At 34.1% G+C, this 23,228-nt stretch overlaps 1 protein-coding gene and 1 pseudogene across 11 annotated transcripts in view; both read left to right on the top strand.

Moving 5' to 3' along the window:
* CEP128 (centrosomal protein 128) overlaps nucleotides 1–23,228 on the top strand; it is a 357,353-nt gene that overhangs the window by 9,725 nt on the left and 324,400 nt on the right. For 5 of the 11 annotated variants that reach the window (XM_023528829.1, XM_023528828.1, XM_023528827.1 and 2 more), the window contains exons 1-5: nucleotides 7,472–7,494; nucleotides 7,876–8,037; nucleotides 9,691–9,777; nucleotides 21,191–21,317; nucleotides 22,338–22,456. In XM_023528829.1, the coding sequence (XP_023384597.1) occupies nucleotides 7,891–8,037; nucleotides 9,691–9,777; nucleotides 21,191–21,317; nucleotides 22,338–22,456 (480 nt within the window). In that variant the 5' untranslated portion in view covers nucleotides 7,472–7,494; nucleotides 7,876–7,890. Of the gene's footprint in view, nucleotides 1–4,567; nucleotides 4,716–7,470; nucleotides 7,495–7,875; nucleotides 8,038–9,690; nucleotides 9,778–21,190; nucleotides 21,318–22,337; nucleotides 22,457–23,228 lie in introns of those variants that run through there. The other 6 variants (XM_023528830.1, XM_011357097.2, XM_011357094.2 and 3 more) reach the window with 4 other exon arrangements.
* LOC111737887 lies at nucleotides 1,727–2,930 on the top strand (annotated as a pseudogene).

The following is a 23,228-nucleotide window of genomic DNA, read 5'->3' as shown; positions in this document are numbered from 1 at the left end:
CAGAGAACTGCCTGTTTGACTGGACAGTTGATTTGGATCTTACATGAATTTACTGAAGGGGTTTGAGGAGATTTAAGTTAAAGAGGAGCACTGATACAAAGAAGCCAGGCACAGTTGATAATCGTACATGGTAACCTCTCCTGGCTTGTTAACTTTTCCTCTTGGGAGACCAAGCAAAGCTTTCAAGCCCTGCAGCTATTGAAACAGTGAGAAATGCATTCTAAAATTTGAACTTTGTTAGTGATTAAGCTTTAAATATACTCCTCATCTCTCTGATCCCCTTAAATATCAACATCATTACCTTGAACATGTTCTTTGAGGACGATTGCCTTGGACAGGGATGGCTCAGGCACTTGGAGGCCACAGACACAATCCTCTACTTAACATGCACTAGTCAGCCTTTGTGAAAAATCACCCCTGATGCTGAGTGCTTATCTTTTATGGAACAGCTTGCAAATCCTAATTGTTTTAAACTGGCTCTGAGGAAAAGAGACTTGAGAATCAATAAATTACAGCTCTCATACATACAAATGTGCATCATTATAATGAAGGCAATCTGATGGCTTTTTCGGTCAAATAGCAAAAGAGGTGGACTTGAGTTTGTAAGGACTTGCTGCCAGTCATCTTATTACGGGGCTGAATGCAGTTTTACTCTCTCTGGTCACAGCGTTCAGGTTTGCACATGGTATTCGTTTTTGTTAGATCCTCAATGGGAGTGAATTGATGAGGATTCATTACTTGCTCTGGTGGCGGGATGTCTTCTTTATAAGGTGCATTAAGGCAGAAGCAACAGTATTTATGCCTTTAAATACTGATGTGTTGGGAACAGCTAAATAAACTATTTTAAGAATTGTCCCATCTGGTTTTCAGACCCAGAGCTTTCTCTAAGACTTTGGAGACTTTCACCCAAGGTCACCCATCTTCGTCCTCTCTACTTTTGGTGAAAGCTCAGCATGTGAAAAGCAGACAGCATAAATATTACTTTCTCGTCAGCGAGAAGTTTTGTTGTACCAGTAGATGGTAGTAAGCTGCAGAGAATATTTTCTGCTTTCTCTCCAGTTGAAGGAAATGACTTTCTTACCTTTAACCAGAATTTAGGTTATTCAACTTCTTTAAGTTGTTTTTAAAGAGTTCTTCAGTCTTTAAATTTAGCAACTCTTTTATTAACAAATGTCATGCTGAAGCTTCTTATGATAGAATGGATTTCTGATCAACTGAACTCTTTCTTGTAAATATTGAGGAAGATTTTCCTTGAGTTTACATAGATTTCTTTTTGTTAGTCTTAGTAACTCTTCTTTGAGCTTCAAATTGTAATTGTGATTAACTATCGTTCATGAACCATTTTTAGTTTGTTTTCCAAAGCAGAGTTTGATTGCATAAGTTATGTCAATACACATGAATTTGTCTTCGCATAGTCCTTCAACTTTTAAGTTCATTTCAGTATTAAGAGTGTTTCTTTAAGAGAGCGAGTTTTTGAATATAGTAACTGTCTTTTAGCAAAATTGCAAAGAGAGAATCATTAAAAAATATATTTTTTTAAGCTCATAAACTCATGATAAATGGTTTCTTTGGCCAGTTACTATTCTTTAGTATGAAACGGAGATTGGCATTGTGATCCCATTTCTTTAGTTCATCAATTGGTGTGAAGTGGTGACATGACCCTTACCTAGGCAGATGTCAGGGGTCTAGGAAGTATGGTCAAGAAGTTGCCAGGGAGGTAGCCGTTTCAGCTACCAAGAAAAAGGGAGTCCTGGCCCCAGTCACTGAGCCGCTGCCAAGGACTCAGCAGCCTTTCCCTTGAGCCCCGTCACTTCCTCATGCGCTGTCCCCCTGCCAGCCTTCTCTGGCCACCTGTCTTCCACAGGCCATTTCTACCGAGGAAAAGAATCTTATCTTATATGTCTGCTACCCAGAACCTCCACTCTTTCAACCCCTTTGCTGATGCAAGTAACGGTGATGCTCTGCTTCCTGCTGGCACTGAGGAGTACATCCATGTGAGAATTCAACAGAGGAATGCAGGCCTACCCTTACTACTGTCCAAGGGATTGCTGATGATAAAAAGAAACTAATCAAGGCATTTAAGAAGAAATTTGCCTGAAGCGATAGTGTGATTGAGCATCCAGAATATAGAAAAGTAATTCAGCTGCAGGGTGACCAGTGGAAGAACATACGCCAGTTCCTTGTAGAGATTGGATTGGCTAAGGACAACCAGCTGCAGGTTGATGGGTTTTCAGTACTTTCTGGCTCACTGAAGCTTAAGTGAGGATTTCCTTGCAATAAATAGAATTTCCCTTCCTTCCCTTGTCACAAATTTAAAAACCTCATAGCTTGTATAATCATTTGGGGTCTGCTTTTTAACTTGGACTAGGTAACTCCTTTGTGCAATAAATGAAAAGAGTCATGCTGTCTAGTCTTGAAGACCCTCGTTTAAACAGAGGTCAAGCAGTAGGTGCCTGGCAGTGTCCAGCCTGAAACAAAGCAATAATGTGATGTTTTGGCCAAGCCTAGAGCCCGAAGATCACAGACAGCTATGTCTGGCCAGAAGCTCCTTGGCTCTCTACAGAGTTCCCTGCCCTAAGAGAATGTCGCCACCTGAACAGCCTTCTGGAAAGCTGAGAGGAGGATGGGGTAAGGCAGCAAGAGCAGCTGTACCACTAGAGGGCGCCTTAGGTAGTCAAGGATACCTTGGAGTCTGTAACCTGACCAGGTGGGAGGAGCACGCACCCCTTTTTCCCTTTTGTGAGGTGATAGGACATCTGGCTTGCTGCTAAGGTCTTTTTGATTATACATATCTTAGCTAATCGATGTCCAAATACCAGAATGTGAGGCCAGCTGTCTATCAGAGTTAAATTTTTGACAAGGGAACAGATTTCAAACTGGTGTGTGTTAGTCATGTAGCTAGCTATAGAGCTTGCAACTTACTAGCAACAGCTGCCCAATGCCATGTGAAGTAACAAACTGATTTTTTTTTTACTTTGGTTTTAATGTTATGTAATGTATTTAAACTCTTATTTAAATAAACCTTGTTTTCAGAACAAAAGAAAGAAAAAGGGCATTCTGGATGTATAGCTTTCATTTAAACACATTTTCCAAGTTGTCAGCCTGTTATTAATCTGTTCTCTATGAAAGTGATCTTTGTGTTTTTTTGTTTTCTTTCTGATAATACATTCATTGTAGAAATTTCAGGAGAGATAAGAATATTTAAAAAAAATAGAAATCTGCTGTAAATTCTGGAAGGTAAATATGCTTTTGGTGTGTTTTCTTCCCCTTTTATCATTGCCCTTTCCTGCTCCTCTGAATTTGTATACTGGCCATTTATATTCACTTACAGACAGTATATAATGCTTATTAAAAATTGAGATTCATACTTCGATCCCTTACATAGCTATTAAATGTCTTCAGAAACAGGGTTTTTAATGTCTGTGGATTGTTCTGTTGTATGAATGTTCTGTATTTTAACCATTCTCTTCTAACTTGAAATTTAAGTTGTTTTTATTTTCCTTCTAACTTCTCAATACATATGCTTATATATAAATTTATGTATGTATTCCTGATAATTTTGTTAGGTTTTGAAAGTGTAGTTACTAGGTCAAAGGCACAAACTGCTGTTGATACATGTAATTTGCTGACATTCAGACAAGTTATATCAATTTACACATTCCTATTAGGACGATATAGGAGTACTCTTTCCTATACCACCTGTCTAACCATAAACATTATTATTTAAAGGAAAATAACTTACTAGGCTAGAAAAACGTCTTGTTGCTTAATTTATATTTCTTAGGTTATTAGGTAGAACATTTTTCATATATATATATTTTTTAATGTGACTACTCTCAGTATGCTTTTATCAACATGGAATGAATCTAATATTTTGGGTATAATTTCATTGGGGAGAAGATTTTCAGAGGCCTGGTCAATTTTCATTAATGTCACTGATATATTAGGATACATAATACTTTTTTAAATTAATTTTTTAATTGTAGTATAATATATTCTGAATGGTGAACAAAGAGTGTGTAATGGGCATTTACTACTTTGTGCTTTTCTTTAGTCAGTTATTTTAAGGGACTTCAGGAACTGTTTTCATGGTGCTCCATACATTTTATTCTGGTTTCTGATTATGTGGCATGAGCCTCTTGACAATTCCAATGGCCCCTGCTTTCTCATTTGTTTCTCTTTTTCTCCATCAACTCTGTGTCTGTGGAGTGGTAGTGTTGGCTGATGATAGACTGGCATCTTTTGATAGGGTTGGATCTTTGCTACCATAGCTGTCTTCTGCGTGTGACTCTTAAGGTTAGACATTCTTTCAGTTAGCTGTGAGAGTCATGTTTGACCTTTTGAATTGTCAGTAATAGTTGAAGAAAGTGCTAAATTTTTGTCAATAGTGAAAATAATTAATTTCTATTTTTCATTAAAATCAAATTCTTTAATTTCTCTTCAACATTTATGACACTTATGTAATTAAAATCCTTAGATGGTTTGCTGAATGTTTCATATGATATTAAAAATAAGCCATGCAAAGTTCTCAGATTATATCTCACTTTAAATCTTGATATTTCTATAGGAATTCCATCAGATGCAGGAGTTCGAACATCTTTTATGGCTCAAAGTAATTGAAATGAATAGCTGAAGACTTTTTGTGTGTGTATTAGTGAAATTTATGCTGGAAAGTGTGATTCTATCTTATTGAAAGTATGTAATCTTTAGTAAGGGTAAGTGAGAGGTCTTTTTTTGGTATTATGTGACAATTCGACATAATTTAGTTAACATTCTTAATTTTATTTAATGCCACTAAGATTTTCTGTTTTAAAGTTAAATTCAGATACCCCATACCTCATATACTCGTTAATATTTATCAGTTGATTACAACGTGTGTTCTGTTAAGAAAGACTGTGAAGTACATATACTTATGGCAAAAGGAAGAAAATATGGCCTAGATAGTTGTACACAAAATCATGCTAATAGTTATTATATTATATAATTTCTGAGGAGTTGGGGCAGAAGTAGAATTGGGTAGAGGGTGGGTGGAAAGGTACTAAGACTTTATAGTGTTCTAAATATTGTATTGAAATATTAGAAGCACACATGTCAGAATGGAGAATAATAAGAATATTTTAGAGCATATTCTTATAATAGGAATAATAAGATAATAGAATAAGAATAACAGAATAATAGAAATGGGAGAGAATAAGAAAAATAGTATTTATTCTAGGTGGTAGATACATGCATGCTGATTATATTAGTTTCTGTTCCATTTTATTATTGTAAATATTTTCCAAATCACTATTAATAACCATTAAATTATTAGTTATAATTATTTGTAGTCAAGTTGAAACTCAAATTGTCCACTCATGAGAAGAGTCCGATACACCATATACATCCATTAAAATTAAGTATAGATAATTGATTATTAAAATTTGGATACTCTTAGAAAAACCAAGTTGTCCCAAAGATAGTTATTTTGTTCCTGGTTCTCACTAACAACCAGTATAGTAAACATTTTGGCTTTTTCAATATCACCTTTTTTATTCTGCCTGATGACTTTTTCAATTCAGTTTCCAGAATTACGACTTGTTAAAATGAAAATTATTACAGTTTTAGCTATAGAATTTTGATATGAAAGAGATAGATCCCAGGCACAATTATTATTTTCTGTTATACAAGGAAAATGAATAAGGAAATAAAAACCCCTTTATTGTGAGTCCAATGGTTTGATTTGTTTTCAGGGTTCTTTATTAAATGTAGCATAGATATGTTACTTAGTTTTTTTTCCTGGTGCCTGGTAAAGATTTCATATTACTATGTATTTGATTTCTCCCCTTTCCTTGGTATTTTTTATGCTTCAATGAAATGAGAGGTTGGTTGAGGAGTCTGTAGACACATGTGAGCTGTGGCCTGCTGCTGCCTTTAGCAATTTTTACTGTTAAGATTGTTTAGTCTTAGTGTTTAAGGAACAGCAGAGCACAGTGTAATGAAGAGAATATTGAAGATAGAGAAGCCTTACTGAATCTGGGTCTGCATCCTGGGAACTGCTACTTATTTATAATCACTGTATGGAATTGGACATGTTACTTAACATCTTAGTCTCAGCATCCTCTATAAATTAGAGGTTAATGATGCCCACTTTAATAAGTTGTTAATGAGCATTAAGTTGGATTGTCTCTGTGAGTATCCACATAGCACTTGGCATAATAGCAGGCACTCAGAAAATGATGAGCCCTCTTGCTTTCATTAATGGAAAACATTGGAAAGTACTTTGACTTGGAGAAATAGATTTTTAATCAGATGGCATAGATTTATGTGACATACACACACGCAGAAATGATTTTCTAAGTTTACATGGTAAATTTTATATTTAAGATCTCTTTCTTTTTAACTTTATTCTTTAGGACTTAAACAGTGTGATCCCACAAAAGAAAAGCCAAACAATTGCTTCAGCCTTAGTTTCTTGTTCCTGTTTCCTGATCTGGGAGGGAATTACATCATGAGCACTATACTTTTGTACTTGTAGACAGGAGAAGTGGAGCCGGAACCAGAGAAGTTAGGTGTGGGAGGAAGCTGCGAGGCTCTGGCAGAGGAGAGACATGAGTCTGGCAGGCTGTTCGCTAGCCCTGTGTCAGCTAGTGTCAAGTTGGATATTGCATTGATTCTTTTTTTGATGCTATAGGGACAGGCTGTATTTCACTTTGAAGAACATAAACTCACAACAAGGGTCTTTGCTTGTTTATTTAGTTTTATTTTATCTAATATTTCAAAAACATGAATGCTTTCATTTAATTCTCTAGGATCTATACATATTTAGCAAATTTCCTTTATCTTCCCTTTAGATGTACAGTCATGTACTTCCCAGATGCATTCAGAATAAAGATCCAAAAAACCTAGAATATTCTAAATCAATAAAAAAGGTTTCATCATACTGGATTTAATAAACCAGAAAAAAAATGGCCATGTAGATTTTAGGAAGATTATAATAATTAAAATTAAAGGTTAAGTTAACCACTCATTAAGCAGAAAATAGAATTTTTGGAATATTTAATAAACTTTCACATTTGATCAATTGAGTTTTTCTCTGATACTTCTTTGTCCCAAATACATTTTGGCTTTTTCTATAAAAAGGTTTCCGAAACTTGATTTTGTCTTGAATGAAATAATTTCCTTTTGCATTAAATAGAAAATTGAGGTAATGTTGGAAAAAGGGCATATTTAGAGATTTTTTTACTGATGAAATTATACTTAGGATGTTTGACTTTCTAATTTGGCAGAGGTGTCGATGATGTCATCTTACATATTTGTTATTCTAGAATGTGTATTTCTGTTATAGCAATTGTTTAATTCTACTATATTTTAAATTAAGTTGCACGAGAGTGTTCACCATATACTGAATGAGATTCTCTTATTTTAGGTCATTCTATGTGTGTTGTATTTGTTTAAAGATGCATCTATCTGATCTTGCAGCTCAGTAGAATGGACATCAAACTAATATTGAGACCTGTAAGTCCTACAGGATCTCTTGTGGTTTTTTTTATTGTGGAGATACCAGTCTGTCTGTCCCATTTACCTGTTGGTAGGATTAAGCGAGATACTTAAAATGCTTTAAAATTTAGAAGCATTGCAAAGAAATAAGGATATTTGTTATTTGGAGTTGAAACAACTAAAATAATATTTGGGGAATTGCTCTCTTAAAGCAGAAAAAAATCAAAGGAAGGAGAACTACATAAGGAAGTGACTTATGTTTTTAAACTATGTGTTTAGAAATTACTATATGCCAAAGGACAAATGTAATAAATACTTCAAAAAATAAATAGCTAGATTAAGTTCTTACTCCCATGCTCTTTGTCATTTGATTGACCATAACCTGGATTTATTTTTAAGGATTCGTGTACATCAATGGCAGAATCCTCCAGTGATTCAGACCACTTCCGCTCTCGTGACCGATTGAGTCGATGGGCTGCCCGGTCAATACACAGGGAAATTCGAAGTCGTCCTACAGTAGATGTCACTGAGAAGGTCAACACTATAACGAGTACTTTACAGGTTAGTTTAGCTGTGGTTATATTTAATTGTTCAAGTTTAAACCGAGTAATAGTTTCAGTCAGAGTATTAGTTTATTTTTGCTGCTGTAACAAATTACCACAAAACTAATGTCTTCAATAGCAGAAACTTATTTTCCTACAGTTTTATAGGTCAGACTCTGACACTAGTCTCATTGGTCAAAAATTAGGATGTTGATAGGGCTGCATTCCTTTCTGGAGGCCCTAGGGAAATAGCTGTTCTCTTGTCATTTCTTGCTTTTAGAGGCTGCCCACATTTCTTGTCTTGTGGCCCCATCATCTTCAAAGCTAGCAAGGATAGTTGAATCCTCATATTGAATCACTCTGACTACCTCTTCTGTTTCCCTCTTCCACTTTTAAGGATGCCTGTGATTACATTAAGTACAGCAAGTAACCAGGATAATCCCCTCAAGAGCCTTAATTTAATCATATCTGCAGTATCCTTTTTCCCATGTAAGCTTCCAGGTGTTCAGAATTGAACATCTTTGGGGGCCATTATTTGCCTACCACAGTCAATAAGGATATTTGAAATATATGATAGGTTATGGAAAATGTTTTAGCATAAGGCAGTATTTCCAAATAAAATACTGTAGGAGTGAAACCAATAGGGATTACTACCATTTAGCTTCTTGTGGACATATGCCGTTAGAAAAGTTGCTCATATTTTGGCTTTGCACATTATTCATGGAAGAATAATATTGAGATGCCATTTTGATTTAGAGGCTAACCTTTGACAGTATTTGCAAGTTTGAGTGGAGAGTTTTCATCCTTCTCGTGGAAGGGGTATGGGCAAGGAGGTGGGAGAAGGGTAGCACAGTCACACTGGGAAAAAGAAAAGTCAGAAATAGAATTTTTTTTCTTACCCATTAATCCCTTACTTTTGCTTTGCCTGGTTAAGCATAGATTTTGGCTCTTAATTGCTTTGGGTTAGTATGCTTAGATAAGTAGAGGCTAATTTCTGGTAGAGAGGGCATAATTTGATTTGATTTTTCTTTTTAAATTTATTAAATTAACATAACAGTGGATTTGGGGAGTACAAATCCTTGTACTTTCCCATCGATGAGGCACATTAGTATGTATATATTTTGAAAGAAATGCCTCCATTAATCTCTCAGGTGAAACCTAGCTTATTTAGGTGGAAACCATTTTTGTTGTGATTAGAATTATATTTATTGTTTATAGCTAAAGGTTAAAGGATACTTATTTTCCTTTTCTCTTCTAATGAAGTTCTGAGGTAAAATAATAATTTAAAAACGTGGATTCTAATGATTTGCTCCTCTTGTACACAGTCTATTAGATTTGTTCTTTGAGAATTCTTTTTTATAAAAAGGATGTGAATTGGTTGAGGCTGATTTCAGTTTATGGTTTTGTTGCTGACTTATTATGGAACCTTGGGTAAGGATTTAAATTACGTGCTTCAGATTTCACACAAGTAAATTGCAGATGGATTCAAGTTTCTCTCTGTGGAGTTAATAAGATTTAGTTGATATTTATGAAGTATATTGATATCCGACTTAACTATGATATAAATTGTAACTTTTATGAATGGTTATCTTAGCTGTTTGACATACTACTAAGATCGATTGGGAAAAAACATTGTTTGGAACAGTTAATAAAGTCCATTTTCTTTTTCAAGGACACCAGTCGGAACCTGCGACAAGTAGACCAGATGCTTGGACGGTATCGAGAATATAGTAATGGGCAGGCGGGTGCTATAGAACACGTAAGAATGTTTACATTTCTATACTTTCTCTTACCTACCTTTTTGGAAATGCAGAGTTGAGGAGTAGGGATGTGAGATAAAAGGAATAACCATTGTGAGTAGCTTTAGCTTTTAGACTGCTGTACTGTTTTGTAGTTTAAATTTAGATTAGCTTGTCAGATGGATTGCTGAACAGTTTATATTGGTTAGATTCTATTGAATTAGAAAGCTTTTAAGTCAGAGAGGGAAGAATTCAGGACCTGAATTAATCTGAGACTTACTAAATTTGGGCCACGGGTACCATGGGGAGTTAAGAATTTTAAGCATGGTTTATTTTAAAATACATGCTCATTGCTTAAATAAATAATAAAACTCCTGTCTCATCACCTTTTGAGCCCCACTCCAAAGAGGTAACAATTTTGACAGTTTCTTGAATATCTTCCTAAACATTTTCTATGCATATATTAGCATACATGTGATTGCTTTGATAACTGGAATCATACATAATGTTATACAACTTTTTTCATTTAGTAATGTATATCATTTTTCATATGACATATACCTCATTCTTTTGAACAGTTATATAATATTCTATAGTATAGATGTATCCAGTTTTTTGTTGTTGTTATTGTTGTAAATAATGCACCAATGTCCACTATGGTACACATGTTTTCATGTACTCAGGTATGATTCCTAGGAGAGAGTGGCTGGGTTAAAAGATATGCACATTTACAAATATAGCAGATATTTCAAAATTGTCCTCTCAATGATATACCAGTTTATACTTACTTCATATGGGAATGGAAGAAGGAAACATACCCCAGAATTCTGAAATAAAATGAATATTTCTTATTAATATTTTTCTAATTCTATCTCTGTTATTTCCTTCTTTTGAAATTTATTAATTCATCTGTAAACTCTTGGAAACCCAATTAACTTTATTTCTTCATGTTTCCAATTATGAATATACATTTTGATAAGAAGACTAATATTACATTTGTACTATAACGATTGTTTTATATATATCCGCTGTACTGAATTGTCACATAACTTCCAAGTTGTAATTGATGATTTATTTGTACAAAAGAGAGGAATAGTCATCATTATTTGCTTGTAATTGGAAGCTAATTGCTTGTGTGTAGGGAAGCATATTTTCTCTCGTAAGGTTTTCTGTTAAATTTATTTAGAAAATAAACTTGGACTTTCTTGCAGCTATAAGATTTTTATGATTTATGATGTATTTGATAGATGGACTAGAGATTTTGTGTTTTTGGGTAGCTCATGAATGCTGTAGATTTAACTACCTTTTTAATAATGGTAGTTAGTACTTTGCTTTTAAATTTATAAATGAAAAATTAAAACATTAACTAATAGCAGAGAACAATTCTACTTTGTTGTGTCAAATATTAGATGTTTGCTTATAATAGCCAATTTCCTTTGAATTGTGCCATTGGTAAATGAAATTATGTATTAAATAATCTTTTGTACAGACAAGCATTTAAAGTACAAAATATGTTCTACTATGGCATTAAGCCTTTATGATAGGCCTTGAATTTGAATAATACTGAACTTGGGCGGAGTGGTTTTATACATGGGAGGTAAATAATTTCAACACATACTTCATTTCCATCTGAGTTGTAGGTACATAGAATGTAAAGCCACTCATATAAAAAATACAATACAGGAAAGCAAGAGTCTTTCTTTTTGCTTCAGGCTGTTCCTTAGTCTGGTCTAGAGTTTCTTCCTTAGTTCCTCCAAATTCTTGTTCTGTTAGAACAGTTGATCCTCAATGATTTTTACCTCAGCATCCTAGAGGAGTTTATCACTCATTGCCTTATATTCACTTGGTAGAGCAATGATCTTCATCCTATCTCCTGTAAGTGAACCCGGGGAAGCACCTGCTGTAATCTATGTGAGGATGGGCAACTTGGAAAGAGTACTTCTTGCAAGCGATTCTGATGGGCTACTCAATGAAAATTGCTTTCTTAGCATTAAAATATTTGCTGCCATGGAATATATCATACCTAAAAATGAGTATATGTAAGTGTCAACTGTCATATGATATATCTGAATCTTTCTATTTATATTCTTTGAGTCCTTTAAGTACATGGCAGTGCTATCCATTTTAATTTTGTTTTAATTAAGTGTATTCTGTTTAGGGAGGAACCCTGAAGATAGATTTTTTTTTTTCTATTGAGACTAGAAAGTCATACAAGTCTTCTTGCTGTGGAACCTACTTTTCCCCCCAAACATCCTGTAAGAGCTTAATTCATTTTAACCAATGTTCAACTGTTAAAAAATTTCTTTATGCTAAATATCCATTTCCTCATTGAAATTAGCATTTCTTTTTTAAAATATGAGAGATTTTCTAGAAAATGAGACCAACTCTTTTGATCTAGAGAAGACAAGAACTTTTATTATTAACTTAAATTTTATAAGTGATTCTATTGCTAAACTTTAGGAAATAAGTATAAGTGATATATATGCTTTTAAATATTTATTTTATTTGGATTTAATTTTGTGAACATAATTTGCCAATGAGTGAGGGAGGAATATAAATATCTGATGCAATGTTTTCCTCCTGAGATGATCTCTCTCCCCCAACAAGAGAACTGTGGGAATCCTTCCTATTGGTTTTGTAAGGCCTAAAGGTAAAGAGTCGTGTTGGCTCACCTTTTTGACTCCTTTTCTTTGAGTTGTACATAATTTCACCAGTGTTCCCTTGAAGCCTACTGTCATACAAGTCATCAGTGTTACAGCTGGTACAATGTGGAGAATGAGAGATGGAGCAAATACAGGAACAGAACTGGGAAGGAATCTGGTGCTGAGCTAGAATTAGCATTGACGGATTGTCACGGTTGGCAGTTTTGGCTGCCCCTTAGGCAATGTGGTGGATTCTGCAGTTTACCTACATCATCTATTTTTCCCTTTTTCCAAAGTAACAATCACTGATTTTTCACTGGCCTGTCTTGCAGCCTTTCTGGCCAATGAGCCATTTAGTTGGATAGTATGATTTCGGGTCTTTGGGCTCAGTGAACTTTATGAAACCTTAAGGAAGTGTTAACCTGAATTATTTCTCATGCTGTCAATTTCTTGGGAGGTCTGAGAACAGTTGAGTCAAAGAAGACCTGTGGGGAAGGATTCATTTGAAAGCTTACTTTGAAGATAATGAACATATCATACTCCCATATTAAATAGTGCAATTGATTAGCTTAGTGTTTAGACTATTTTAAGAACTGTGTGTGTACCTTTTCATGAAATAACAGGGTCTGTTTTTGTGTTAATGCTCTGAATGTGGAATGCCCTCAGAAAAGATTATTCAACATAAAAACTTAATACCTTCTGCAGTAGAAATATGGACTGAAGCTGATGAGGCTAAAGTAGTTAATATTGGGTATAAAAGAAAAATGCAGTTCCATTGATTCAAATCAGCTGATACATTCATTTTTCAGGTAAAGGTTGTTTAAAATATAGTAATATCAAATTCGACCTTAGAGGCTTGTATTAATAGGTAATTTTCCTTCTAATTAAATACTCTGATTAAAGTTTCCCTTTGGGAGTAATAGGATGTTACCATCTGGCACATGAACTTCAGAAGAGTTTGAATTTCAAATAATAAAGTCCAGGTTTTTCTTATATTCAGTGAGTTTCAGTTGTGAAACATACTTAGTGACACCCCAGAAGGATAACGTAAAAGGTTTAGAGCCTGGCACAAGCCACCTGTAATATCTCAAAGCTATAGGCTTCAGCCTCTTATTCTCTGGCTGAGTTTTACTAATTGTCCTAAAGGTGAGAACTGGTCACAGTCTTTTAATAATTTTAGTGTTAAGTAGTAAGAGTCTATGGGTAAGAAATTATAATCAAATTCTGTTGGGGCCTTCTTTTTGTAAACACATTTCAGAACTTTGGAATTATGTTCTTAGAATGTTACATTTAAAATTTTATTACAAGTCTTTGAAGAATAATTTTGACAGAATTTTGCTTTAAGGATAGTGGAAAAAATGTAGATTTTTGAGTCAGACTTCAAACTGAATCTTTTTTTTTTTTTTCTGTTAGAAAGCACTCAATGACTTTGGGCAAGTTACTAAACCTTTTCGAACTATAGTTTCATCATCTTATAAATGAATATAATTATATAACCCTCATAACATTTACTGAAATGGTTACACTGTTTTAGACACTTGCTAAGCATTTATGTTCTTGTTGTTTCTTTAATCCATCCAATAATTCCCCTACCTTTGAGCATTTGCTATGTTCTTAATATAGTATTTGGTACATTATAGGCACTCAGTATGTTACTTCCTTTTCCTCGAATTCATTGGCCTAACTTCAGTTTCGTGGGTGTATCATCGTGACTATAAACAACATGATGTATTGCAACATTCGCAGTGATATGTGTATCTGATTATTTTGCTAGCAAAGTACATGCTAAATTGCACAGCATACAAAATAATACTTTTTCTTCCTCTTATGTTTATGAGTAAATTGTCCACCCAAAATACAATCAGAGTGCCTTCCATTTTCTGTGAGCACTTATTTATTGACATTCAAAATATTATGTTGAAATATTTAAAAAACTCTTTTAAAATTGTGGTCAAAATGTCTGCGATATATGGCTTTGAATAAATGGGATTTCATTTAAAAATAGAATAGTTACATAAATAAAAATGGTATCATTGGAAAGGGATTTTTAAATTTCAGAAATTAATTATTATGGGCTTATGTTTCTATAAATCAGCAGATGGAGAGAAGTTAGACATAGCATCCGGAGCTAATGATTTTTGGGTAAATAAAATAGCAGCAACCATTTTAAAAATACATTTTAGCAACAGATGGTGGGACTAGAAAAGTGTGCAAACCGTAAATTTTCACTTCTGTTTCATTCTATAAAACTCCTTTCCCCTTTCTCCTCCTCCTCCATCTTATCTTCTCCTTTTAATAGCAGAAAATAAGTAGACTATAAGGAACCAGAATAGAACTGATAAAACTAGCTCCACAACCAATCTATTTTGCAGTTTGTGCTAGATCAGTTGTGGCATTTGGTAGAGAAACAGGTAGCGAAGGAAGGACAAGTACTTAACAATTAAAGTGCCCCTGGATGACAGGCAGTGTTATCCAGGATAAAATATTTGAAGTGACTTCTTTTCTACCTCCGTTTTCTACCTGGATTTATGCCAAGCCGACCGCTAACATTTGTAAATTGAAGTACTTCAATTTTTTTTTTAATGTCAATATTACACACACACACACACACACACACACGTATTTATAAATACAGACTTAAATACAAACTGTCTCCATGGTCACCAGTGCTGTATATATACATTGTGAATGTTTGCTAAATACTTAAGTGTCAGGTGAAAGCAAAACTGAATGAGTAGACAAAGTATTTAGATGTTTCTAACTTGTGGTCAGCTATGCAGCTAAGTGCAGTTATCAGTACATGACCAAAGTTGCATATGTTTCTGTATAATTATTTTAGGGGATATATTTTCTTAGTATAAAAATAAGGGACAATTTAGTGTAAGCAAGTATCTGAAGAAACTAAATGGGATCTATAAATGGTTTCCAAAATTCAAACTTGCTTTAAATTGCAGCATTTAGAATTTTTCCAAGGTTGTTGCTGGCTTGCTTGCTTTTTTTTTTTTTTTTTTTTTTGAGTTGTGGTTTTCATTTCTGTGGAGGCTAATTATTTGATGAGCATGTGGTAGCTTCTACATTTATGTGTGAGTAATCACTATTTCTAGTTTATTTTTATTATGGTCTTTGTGGAATAATGGTAGATATCTTTTAAGAATTTCCTAGTGATTATTTTTAGTGTGATTTTTTTTTCTTTCATAATGAGCTTAGTCAAGGATGAGATTAGTTTTGTTGAGATTGTGAATTTGTGAGATAACACTGGTCATTAGTGAAACAGTTACCAATGTTATATATTGACTAAGGAAGTTCATGCATGTGATTTATTTTTTGCCATTTCTTGTCTTATTGAAGCCAAATTTTATTGAATAATTTATTTCTTAGCCATTCCTAATACTGTCTGTGGAGTTAGTGCCTAGTTTTCTACCTGTGTACTGTCACTTGGAAACCTTCTTCCGAGGGTCTGGTCAAGGAGCACGCTATCATGAATTTTGAAAAGTCAGTAGTTTTTACTTAAAAAAACCCCAAACCAAAAAACCAGAGTTCCAATCCCAGGTGAGATGGAATTAGCATATTCCTCCACCGAATGTGGCTATGAAACTCCTACTGAATGCATGGAGCAGTGATTCGGGAACTCTGAAAAGTAAACACAGCGGTCTTTGTTTTCAGTGTGCATGAATTTTATTACCTCCGTTTGGTCAGCTAACACCAGTGTGCAAACGACAGAATTCATATGTCAGTTAACACCGTATATTAACTGCGAGTAACTCCATAAAGTACAACCGTCGCTGCTGGCTCTTCCATCCACACGTTACTTTGAAAATAGCAGATCACCGCTTTTGAAGTCTGTTGCTGATTGGTCACAGACAGTGAAAATGTATAGTAGTATTACGTCCTTGTCTCCCAATGATAAAACTGCGTGCTATTTTACAAAAATGAACAGTCAGAAGAAGGAATCGGTCACCAAAGATGAAGGTACAGCAAAAAAATGAATAGTGATATGCAGGAAGTGAAATTTGCATGGCATTATGAAAGAGTTACACGTGGAGAGAAGAAAGAGGTGATGGGGGAATATTGACACTGCTGCCATTCAAGGGTCGTTACCTAAGCAGCCAGAGAAAGTCAGTGATGGCATTTTTAGGGAATGACAAACTCCTTCAAAGAGTTTCTCCAGATTAAAACATCTCATTCCTTTATTCCATTTATTTTTGTTCATTCATATCTTATAATCATAATAATAATAACTACCATTTACTGAACAAATAAATCTTTGGTAAACTAGGCATTGTTTTAATTATTTATTATTCTAATTATTTATTGCCTTATTTCATCCTCAACATAAGACATATGTGAAAGTTATTATCCGATACAGTGTGAAAAATGTGGACAGGATCAGAAGCAGAAGCAGAAACAAAGGTAGTATAGTTGAGGAAAACATTGTCAAGCATTTTTCAAAAAAAATGAATCATAATGTTTTTAATGATCACATTCGTATTTGAAGTACCCATTGCTGCTTGAATGATCTCTTTTCATAGATTTGGTTTGCAGTCTAGTCTGTTCTTTTGAGTTATATACTTAAAAAAAAAAAGGTCATTGAACTTGACCTGTATTTTGTCTCTAATCAGAGTTTTTCAGATAGAGACATCACAGGGCTTTCAGAGATCTCCATAAGAATTTTATAATTTGGTATTTTTATTTTAATGTTAACCTAAAACTTATATAGTTTTACAGAATTTCACTTACTGGTATCCAGAATCGGCATGGTTCACTAGCACTCTCTAGTGGTGACCAGTGACTCTTTTTCTCCCTGAGTTTCACAAACTTACAACTTTATGCTTATTTGAAGTGCTTTAATCCATTGTAGTTAATATTTTATTGATGCTCAAATTATATTTGGCTGGAGGAAGCCTACCCATCTTGACTTCTAAGTTTAGAAGCATGTCGTGACTACCTTATAAACAAGTGTTGTCATTCAATTTCACGTTTTATTTGTATTCATACTGGTGCATCATAATAGTGCTTTAGTTGTTTTAGTCTAAGTCAAATGAATAGAGATAAAAGAATAGACCTCAAATGTAAATGAGGCATTTATATCAAGTTATGGTGAAAATATGTGAGCATGTTCTGTGATGCTGGTTTTACAGTATTTCGGATGTGGGAAGGGGGGAGGAAATGGAATCATCACTTGGTACGTGGAGAGGCAGTCATGCCAGCCTGTAAGCATCTACCACTGGAGTCAGTACCACGGTCTTGTGTGGAACATTGATTTAGTTTCAGCACAATAGCATGCTAAATTAATGTTAAATTGAGTTTTATTAGTGTTCTTTTGTTTTTGTTTAATTTCAAGTTTGGTCTGCTTTTGCACCTAGTTAAGAGTTATAATCTTAAAGACTTAAAACCAACTTTTATTATTTTATATCTTTTTATCTCTTTGTGCTTTAGGAGTGATCAAATTCATTTCATACATCATGATTAGATTTTGTGCATTATCTGTTTTGCTATTGCTACTTATAAGTGTACATTTTAATTCTGTTAAATTTTTATTTTTGTATCTTAGGTGGAAGACTTGTTTTTGCTTGGTAGGAGTAATTAAATCTTTATTCCACTTATTTATGTTTTACATTTCATTTTTTGGTCTTTATATATTAGCCCGTTCATCTGTTCAATGCTTTATGATATATATTTTTTAAAGTTTTAAAATGAAGTCCCCAAATAGTTTTCTAACTTTTTATCTTATTTCTGAAATGATTAATTTCCAACATCTGTTATTCCTCCTAGATTTTGTGTTATTTCTCTTATTCTGCAATATTTTTCCATATGTTCCATTGTGGCTTTTTTCTTCTTCTTCGTCTTTTTTCTTGTTAGCAGGGAATGTGTGTTGCGCATGCATATGCGAATTCATTTTATTCATCAGCTTTTAGTTACAGCTCAGAATTTGTTAGCAAATAAGCCTACATAAAATGGATGCTGGCAAGCTTTGCTTCTGGCATTGATAGATAAGATTATTTTGGTTCAGCTCTCCTACTCTGAACAACTAGAAGGGCAAAAAAAGAACAAGAGTAAAAAATAATAATGTGAACCCTTCAGAGACCTACCAAGGTAGTGAGGAATTTTGTAGTGAAAATCTGGCAACAATAGGAGTCCAGAAGGATGAATCCTATATTTGGGACTCTTTTCTTCCCTCAAGGCAGAAGCTGATTTCAAAAGAGGTAACTTAGAAGCAGAGAGGATAGGATCAGAGCTATCAAGAGTCTCAAGAGGCTGGGGAGATCACAACTGGAGTCCAGGAGCCCTCTAGCTTTCAACTGAGACTCCAGATGGTGATCGCTAGGAGAAGCGAAAAGAAAAGTGATAAACTGAAAATAAACGAACCTTCATGGGATCAGAATCCCAGCTTTGAATCATCTCAATTCCTGATTGGATTAAGGTGAGTTGGGATTCCTAGGGACCCTAGCCTGACCTCCCTCTAGAAGCAAAATTAAATCCCTACTGAAGATGTCATCACCATGAACTTTCAATGATCTCTACAATTTTTCATATACGATGTCTGTCACCCGATTAAAAAAATACCTAGGCATAAGTAAACATAAGAGATGACCGAAAACCAAGGGAGACAACAGGCAATAGAAAGATACATAGTATTATAACTATGATTAATGTGTTTAAGAAATAAAAAGACAAGATTGAAAATTCTGACAAAGAATTGGAAACTATAGAAAAGAACCAAATGAAAATTACAGAAATGGAAGAATGTAATTAAAACAAACAAATCAATTAATTAAAACCTTCAACAGATGGACTAAGCAGCAGCTTTTACACAGTTAAGGAGAGAATTAATGAATTGAAAGATAGGCCAGCATAAGATATCCAAAAATGGAGGAAGGAAAGGATGAAAAATACAAAAAAGAGCATAGAAGACATATGATAAATAGCTATACCTTAAATGCATCTGGATTTTCAGGAGAGGGGAGAAAGAATAGGGTAGCAACAATGTTTGAAGAGATGATGGCTGAGAACATACAATACATGAAAAATATCAGGCTATAGATTCCACGATCTCTATGAGTCAAAAATGGGATCACTACAAATAAAACTGCAGTCATATTAGAGTAAAACCATTGATGATCAGAGTCAAAGAGAAAATCTTAAAAATAACCAGAGCTAAAAAAAGCAATAATAAGCAATGACAGCTGACTTTGCTTCCAAAAGCACAGTGATGTCAGGCTTAGCTCGAAAGATGTGAGTAATAAAGATAAGCACAAGGAAGGCTAATAGAGCTAGTTCTGCCACTGCTAACTTGTGTGACATAAAATCACTTTACATTTCTAGTCCTTTACTCACATTACAGTTTAGATTTGAGTTTTTTTTTTTTTTTTTAAAACTTTAACGTCATTTAATTTTGTCCTGAGCCTTTGTCATAGATTACTGATATACTATTTTGTGTTCATTGTGTAAGACCTCTGGTCTATGTAACATGTTAGCTACAGTTCTCTTTTACTTATATGTAAATTACTCTCAAGATAGACATTGATTCTCACAGGCCTCATCTGTATGTTTCCTTGTATTGATAGGCTGGCTTTCACAGCCATTAACCACTCAGGCAGGTTGATATTGCACATATTCCAATTTAGGGAAGCAGAGGACAGAGGATGTAGAAACATTAGCCTTTTTTTTTTTTTCTAGAAATAAGAGCAAAATAGAAGTAGAGTCCTACAATTCTAACTCTACTATTTTTAATCCAGACTTTCTTAGTCTTGTTTGTTCAGAAGAGCTAAATCACACATAATCAAAATGAAAAAGGATTCGCTATTCTGTCATCCATGCTTTCCCCTCAGCTGAGGCTACTTCCTTTCTGCATAGTTCACCAAGGAGATCGACTTGTTCTCGCCATAAGTAATGTTATGTCTTTTCATTCTGGCTGAATTTAGGGAACCCTGTCTTCTCAATCAGTTGTTTTGTTTTGATACTCTCTTTAACGAGTTCTAGATGCCTTCTTGTATGGATCCGTGCATTATTTTTATTAGTATTCTTTCTTATTCATCCTTGGCTAAGATGTCTAGACCTGAACTTTTCTCCTTGTTCCCTCGAGTTTTAGTTTAGTCCTCTTTTCAGGTCTATAGCTGTGTCCAGGTCTGGACATTATTTCAGTATTTAGCATGTTTTTATTTAATGTAGCTCTTTAGGTCTAAAAAGATGTCTTCTTATATCCTCTGCTGGCTGACTTCCTAATCTGAAGAGATCATTTAGATAACTGTGATCTCTAGTATGTACTGACAGTCGGACATATGACCACACAGTTTCCTGGGATTTTAAATCTTTGAAAGAAATGTTCTGGTTTAGAGTTGGGTAGTACACATTGTTTCAATAGCAGCAGTCACTGTTCAGTTTCCTGCTTGTTGCAGGCCTGGGGTTTCTGAAGGAGTGTTTAGACCGCAGGAGGGCTTTCTCTCTTTTCAGATGTCTTAGCCTTGTTACGTGTCTAACCATGGGGGGCACATCAGTTAGATGTTGCAGTCTGGTTTTGTAAGCGCTTAGGTAGTAGACATCTCTTTTACATTCTGGTAATAGAAAGATGAAATAGGTAGTGACAGATGCTGTTTAAAACCGGATGTTAGAATTGGTTCTTAAAATATTTGTTTACTATTTTTATATTTCCTAACATAGTTCAAATTTTCTCTGATATAAAGTCTCTTTGGGAAACCAGATACTTTAGGAAATAGCTTTAAAAATGTCTAGTCTATTTGTATTTGGAAGTTTAAAGAGAATAAATCTCTCTTCATTATATTGTTTAATTTAGTTAAAAGAAAGCTTGGAACAATCAATAGGCCAACTGAGGAGTCAACGTTTATTGAGAAACTCAGGAGGGAGAAGTGTTTCTGTTACAAGTCTGAGTGCAAGTGACCTTGATGGTACCACTGTGACAGGTAAACTCTATGGATGTTCTGAAAATCCTTTTTTGCTTTAAAGATATTCGTGAAGTACATATTGAATACATTTATTCTTTGGACAGATACGACCTATACATAAAATCATACAAATAAGGTGTTAGAAGTTGAGGTCAAGGATTTTACAGTGAATATTCGAATATGTTTAACGGCACTTTGTTACCGTGAGTCTATTAGTTTTTTCTTCTCAGACTCCATAGACCACGCAGAGCTTTACCTGACAAAACTTGGATTTAATCGTCTGCCACCAATCAGAACAAACACAAAAATAGGATTTACCATGCGGTATATGTTCTGGGTTAGAAGTCTTGTCCTAGTTTTGTGGTTTTTCAAATATCTGATTATGAAATACCCTATAACACTTGTTAAGAACAGGTGAACTTTATGCTTGGTGTGCAGCTAGAATTCAATGGCTAAAGGTGATAACATTTTGCCAGTAATTAATTTTACTTGTACTTTCCTACAGCACAGACATTCATGCTTGAATACAAAAGACAGAATAGAATAGAGAAGTCTGCAGCGAAGAGAGGTGATTTAGATAGAGTGAAAATTAGTAGCCAACATTAATATTACTGTTGATCATGATAATAATGATTAAAAATTAGATACAATTAGCTGTTCTTTATGTACTTAGTTTATTGACTTTTAAATACCATTCATATTTTAGATTAATTAATTTGTTATTTGAAAAATTCTGTTAATATTTTTATTATTTTAGGGAGTCATAAAAGTTACTTTTATTTAGCAATTATTTTTTATATGAGAAAATTTTATATTGCTTCTTTGAAAAGTATAGCAAATTAGAATTTTTTACTTGTTCTATTTCCAGCTTTTATCTGTTCATTTTATCTGCTTTAAGAGCAAGATTAATGCCAATTTTGTAGAATTTTAAGGGTACAAGTGTATATTCATGTCTGCTGTGTATTTACTGAGTAAAATTTTAGAATGTTTCTTCTCATGCAGTGTTTTTATCCTTTTCCTTTTCTTTCATTTGTAAAGAAAGCCATCGTTATCCACCTACCTCACCTCTCAAGGACTATGAGGATCAACAGGGAAGTAAACGAATTAGATCCAGAACTGGTGTCCGATTTCTTCGGGAGACTGAGGACATGGGCCAGGTACTTTGTACCATTCTGTATTCCTTACATTTCTATGTAAATGACTGACACTTGCATTTTATGGCTATATTTTAACCAAGAGTTTCATCATCAGTAACTTTGTATTGATTTTTCTTAAACCAAATAAACTATTTTATTTTCAATGTACTAATCATCATCATACATTTATTTTTAATTTTGTTATGGAGGATTCAATTTTGTAGAACAGTTTAAAAGTGGGGTTTTCTGGACATGTGTTGTTTCCTTGTTCAGGTACACTCTTCTGTAAGCCCTGCTGAGTCAGCCACTTTCTATTTGGTAAAGTTTGGTTTGGTATGAACAAGTTAGTCCTTGTGCGGTTAACCTATTGATTTTTCCATTAGTGTTTTTCTGACTGTTAAATTTTCAGTGGAGCCACTTTCTATTAAGCAAGAAATTTCATACTTTTTCTATGTATTCACTAAATATTTCACAAGTATCAGTTGTATGGACATATTTTGGTTTTTGCTTCTTTAATTTCTCTGCAAGAGCGGAATAAACATTATTTTTTGTTGTTGTTGTTGGTTTCCTGGGTAGCTAAATTAATTAGATAAGGGCTAGATTAATTAGATAGGGGATATTGCTGACTTTGATATCTTCGTAGGACTGAGGATTCAAAGTTTGTAGGAATACTCATCTGTATAGCTTCTGCTTGTTACAGCATAAGATAAAGAGATAACAGAACCAAGTGCATTAGAAGACACCTTGTAAAAACTTTTCTTTGACTGTGTTATTTTTTGGTAGGTGTAACTTG

The sequence above is a fragment of the Pteropus vampyrus genome, unplaced genomic scaffold (assembly GCF_000151845.1).
Source record: "Pteropus vampyrus isolate Shadow unplaced genomic scaffold, Pvam_2.0 Scaffold32, whole genome shotgun sequence".
NCBI classification, from domain to species: domain Eukaryota; kingdom Metazoa; phylum Chordata; class Mammalia; order Chiroptera; family Pteropodidae; genus Pteropus; species Pteropus vampyrus.
This window is presented reverse-complemented; position numbering and strand designations above follow the sequence as displayed.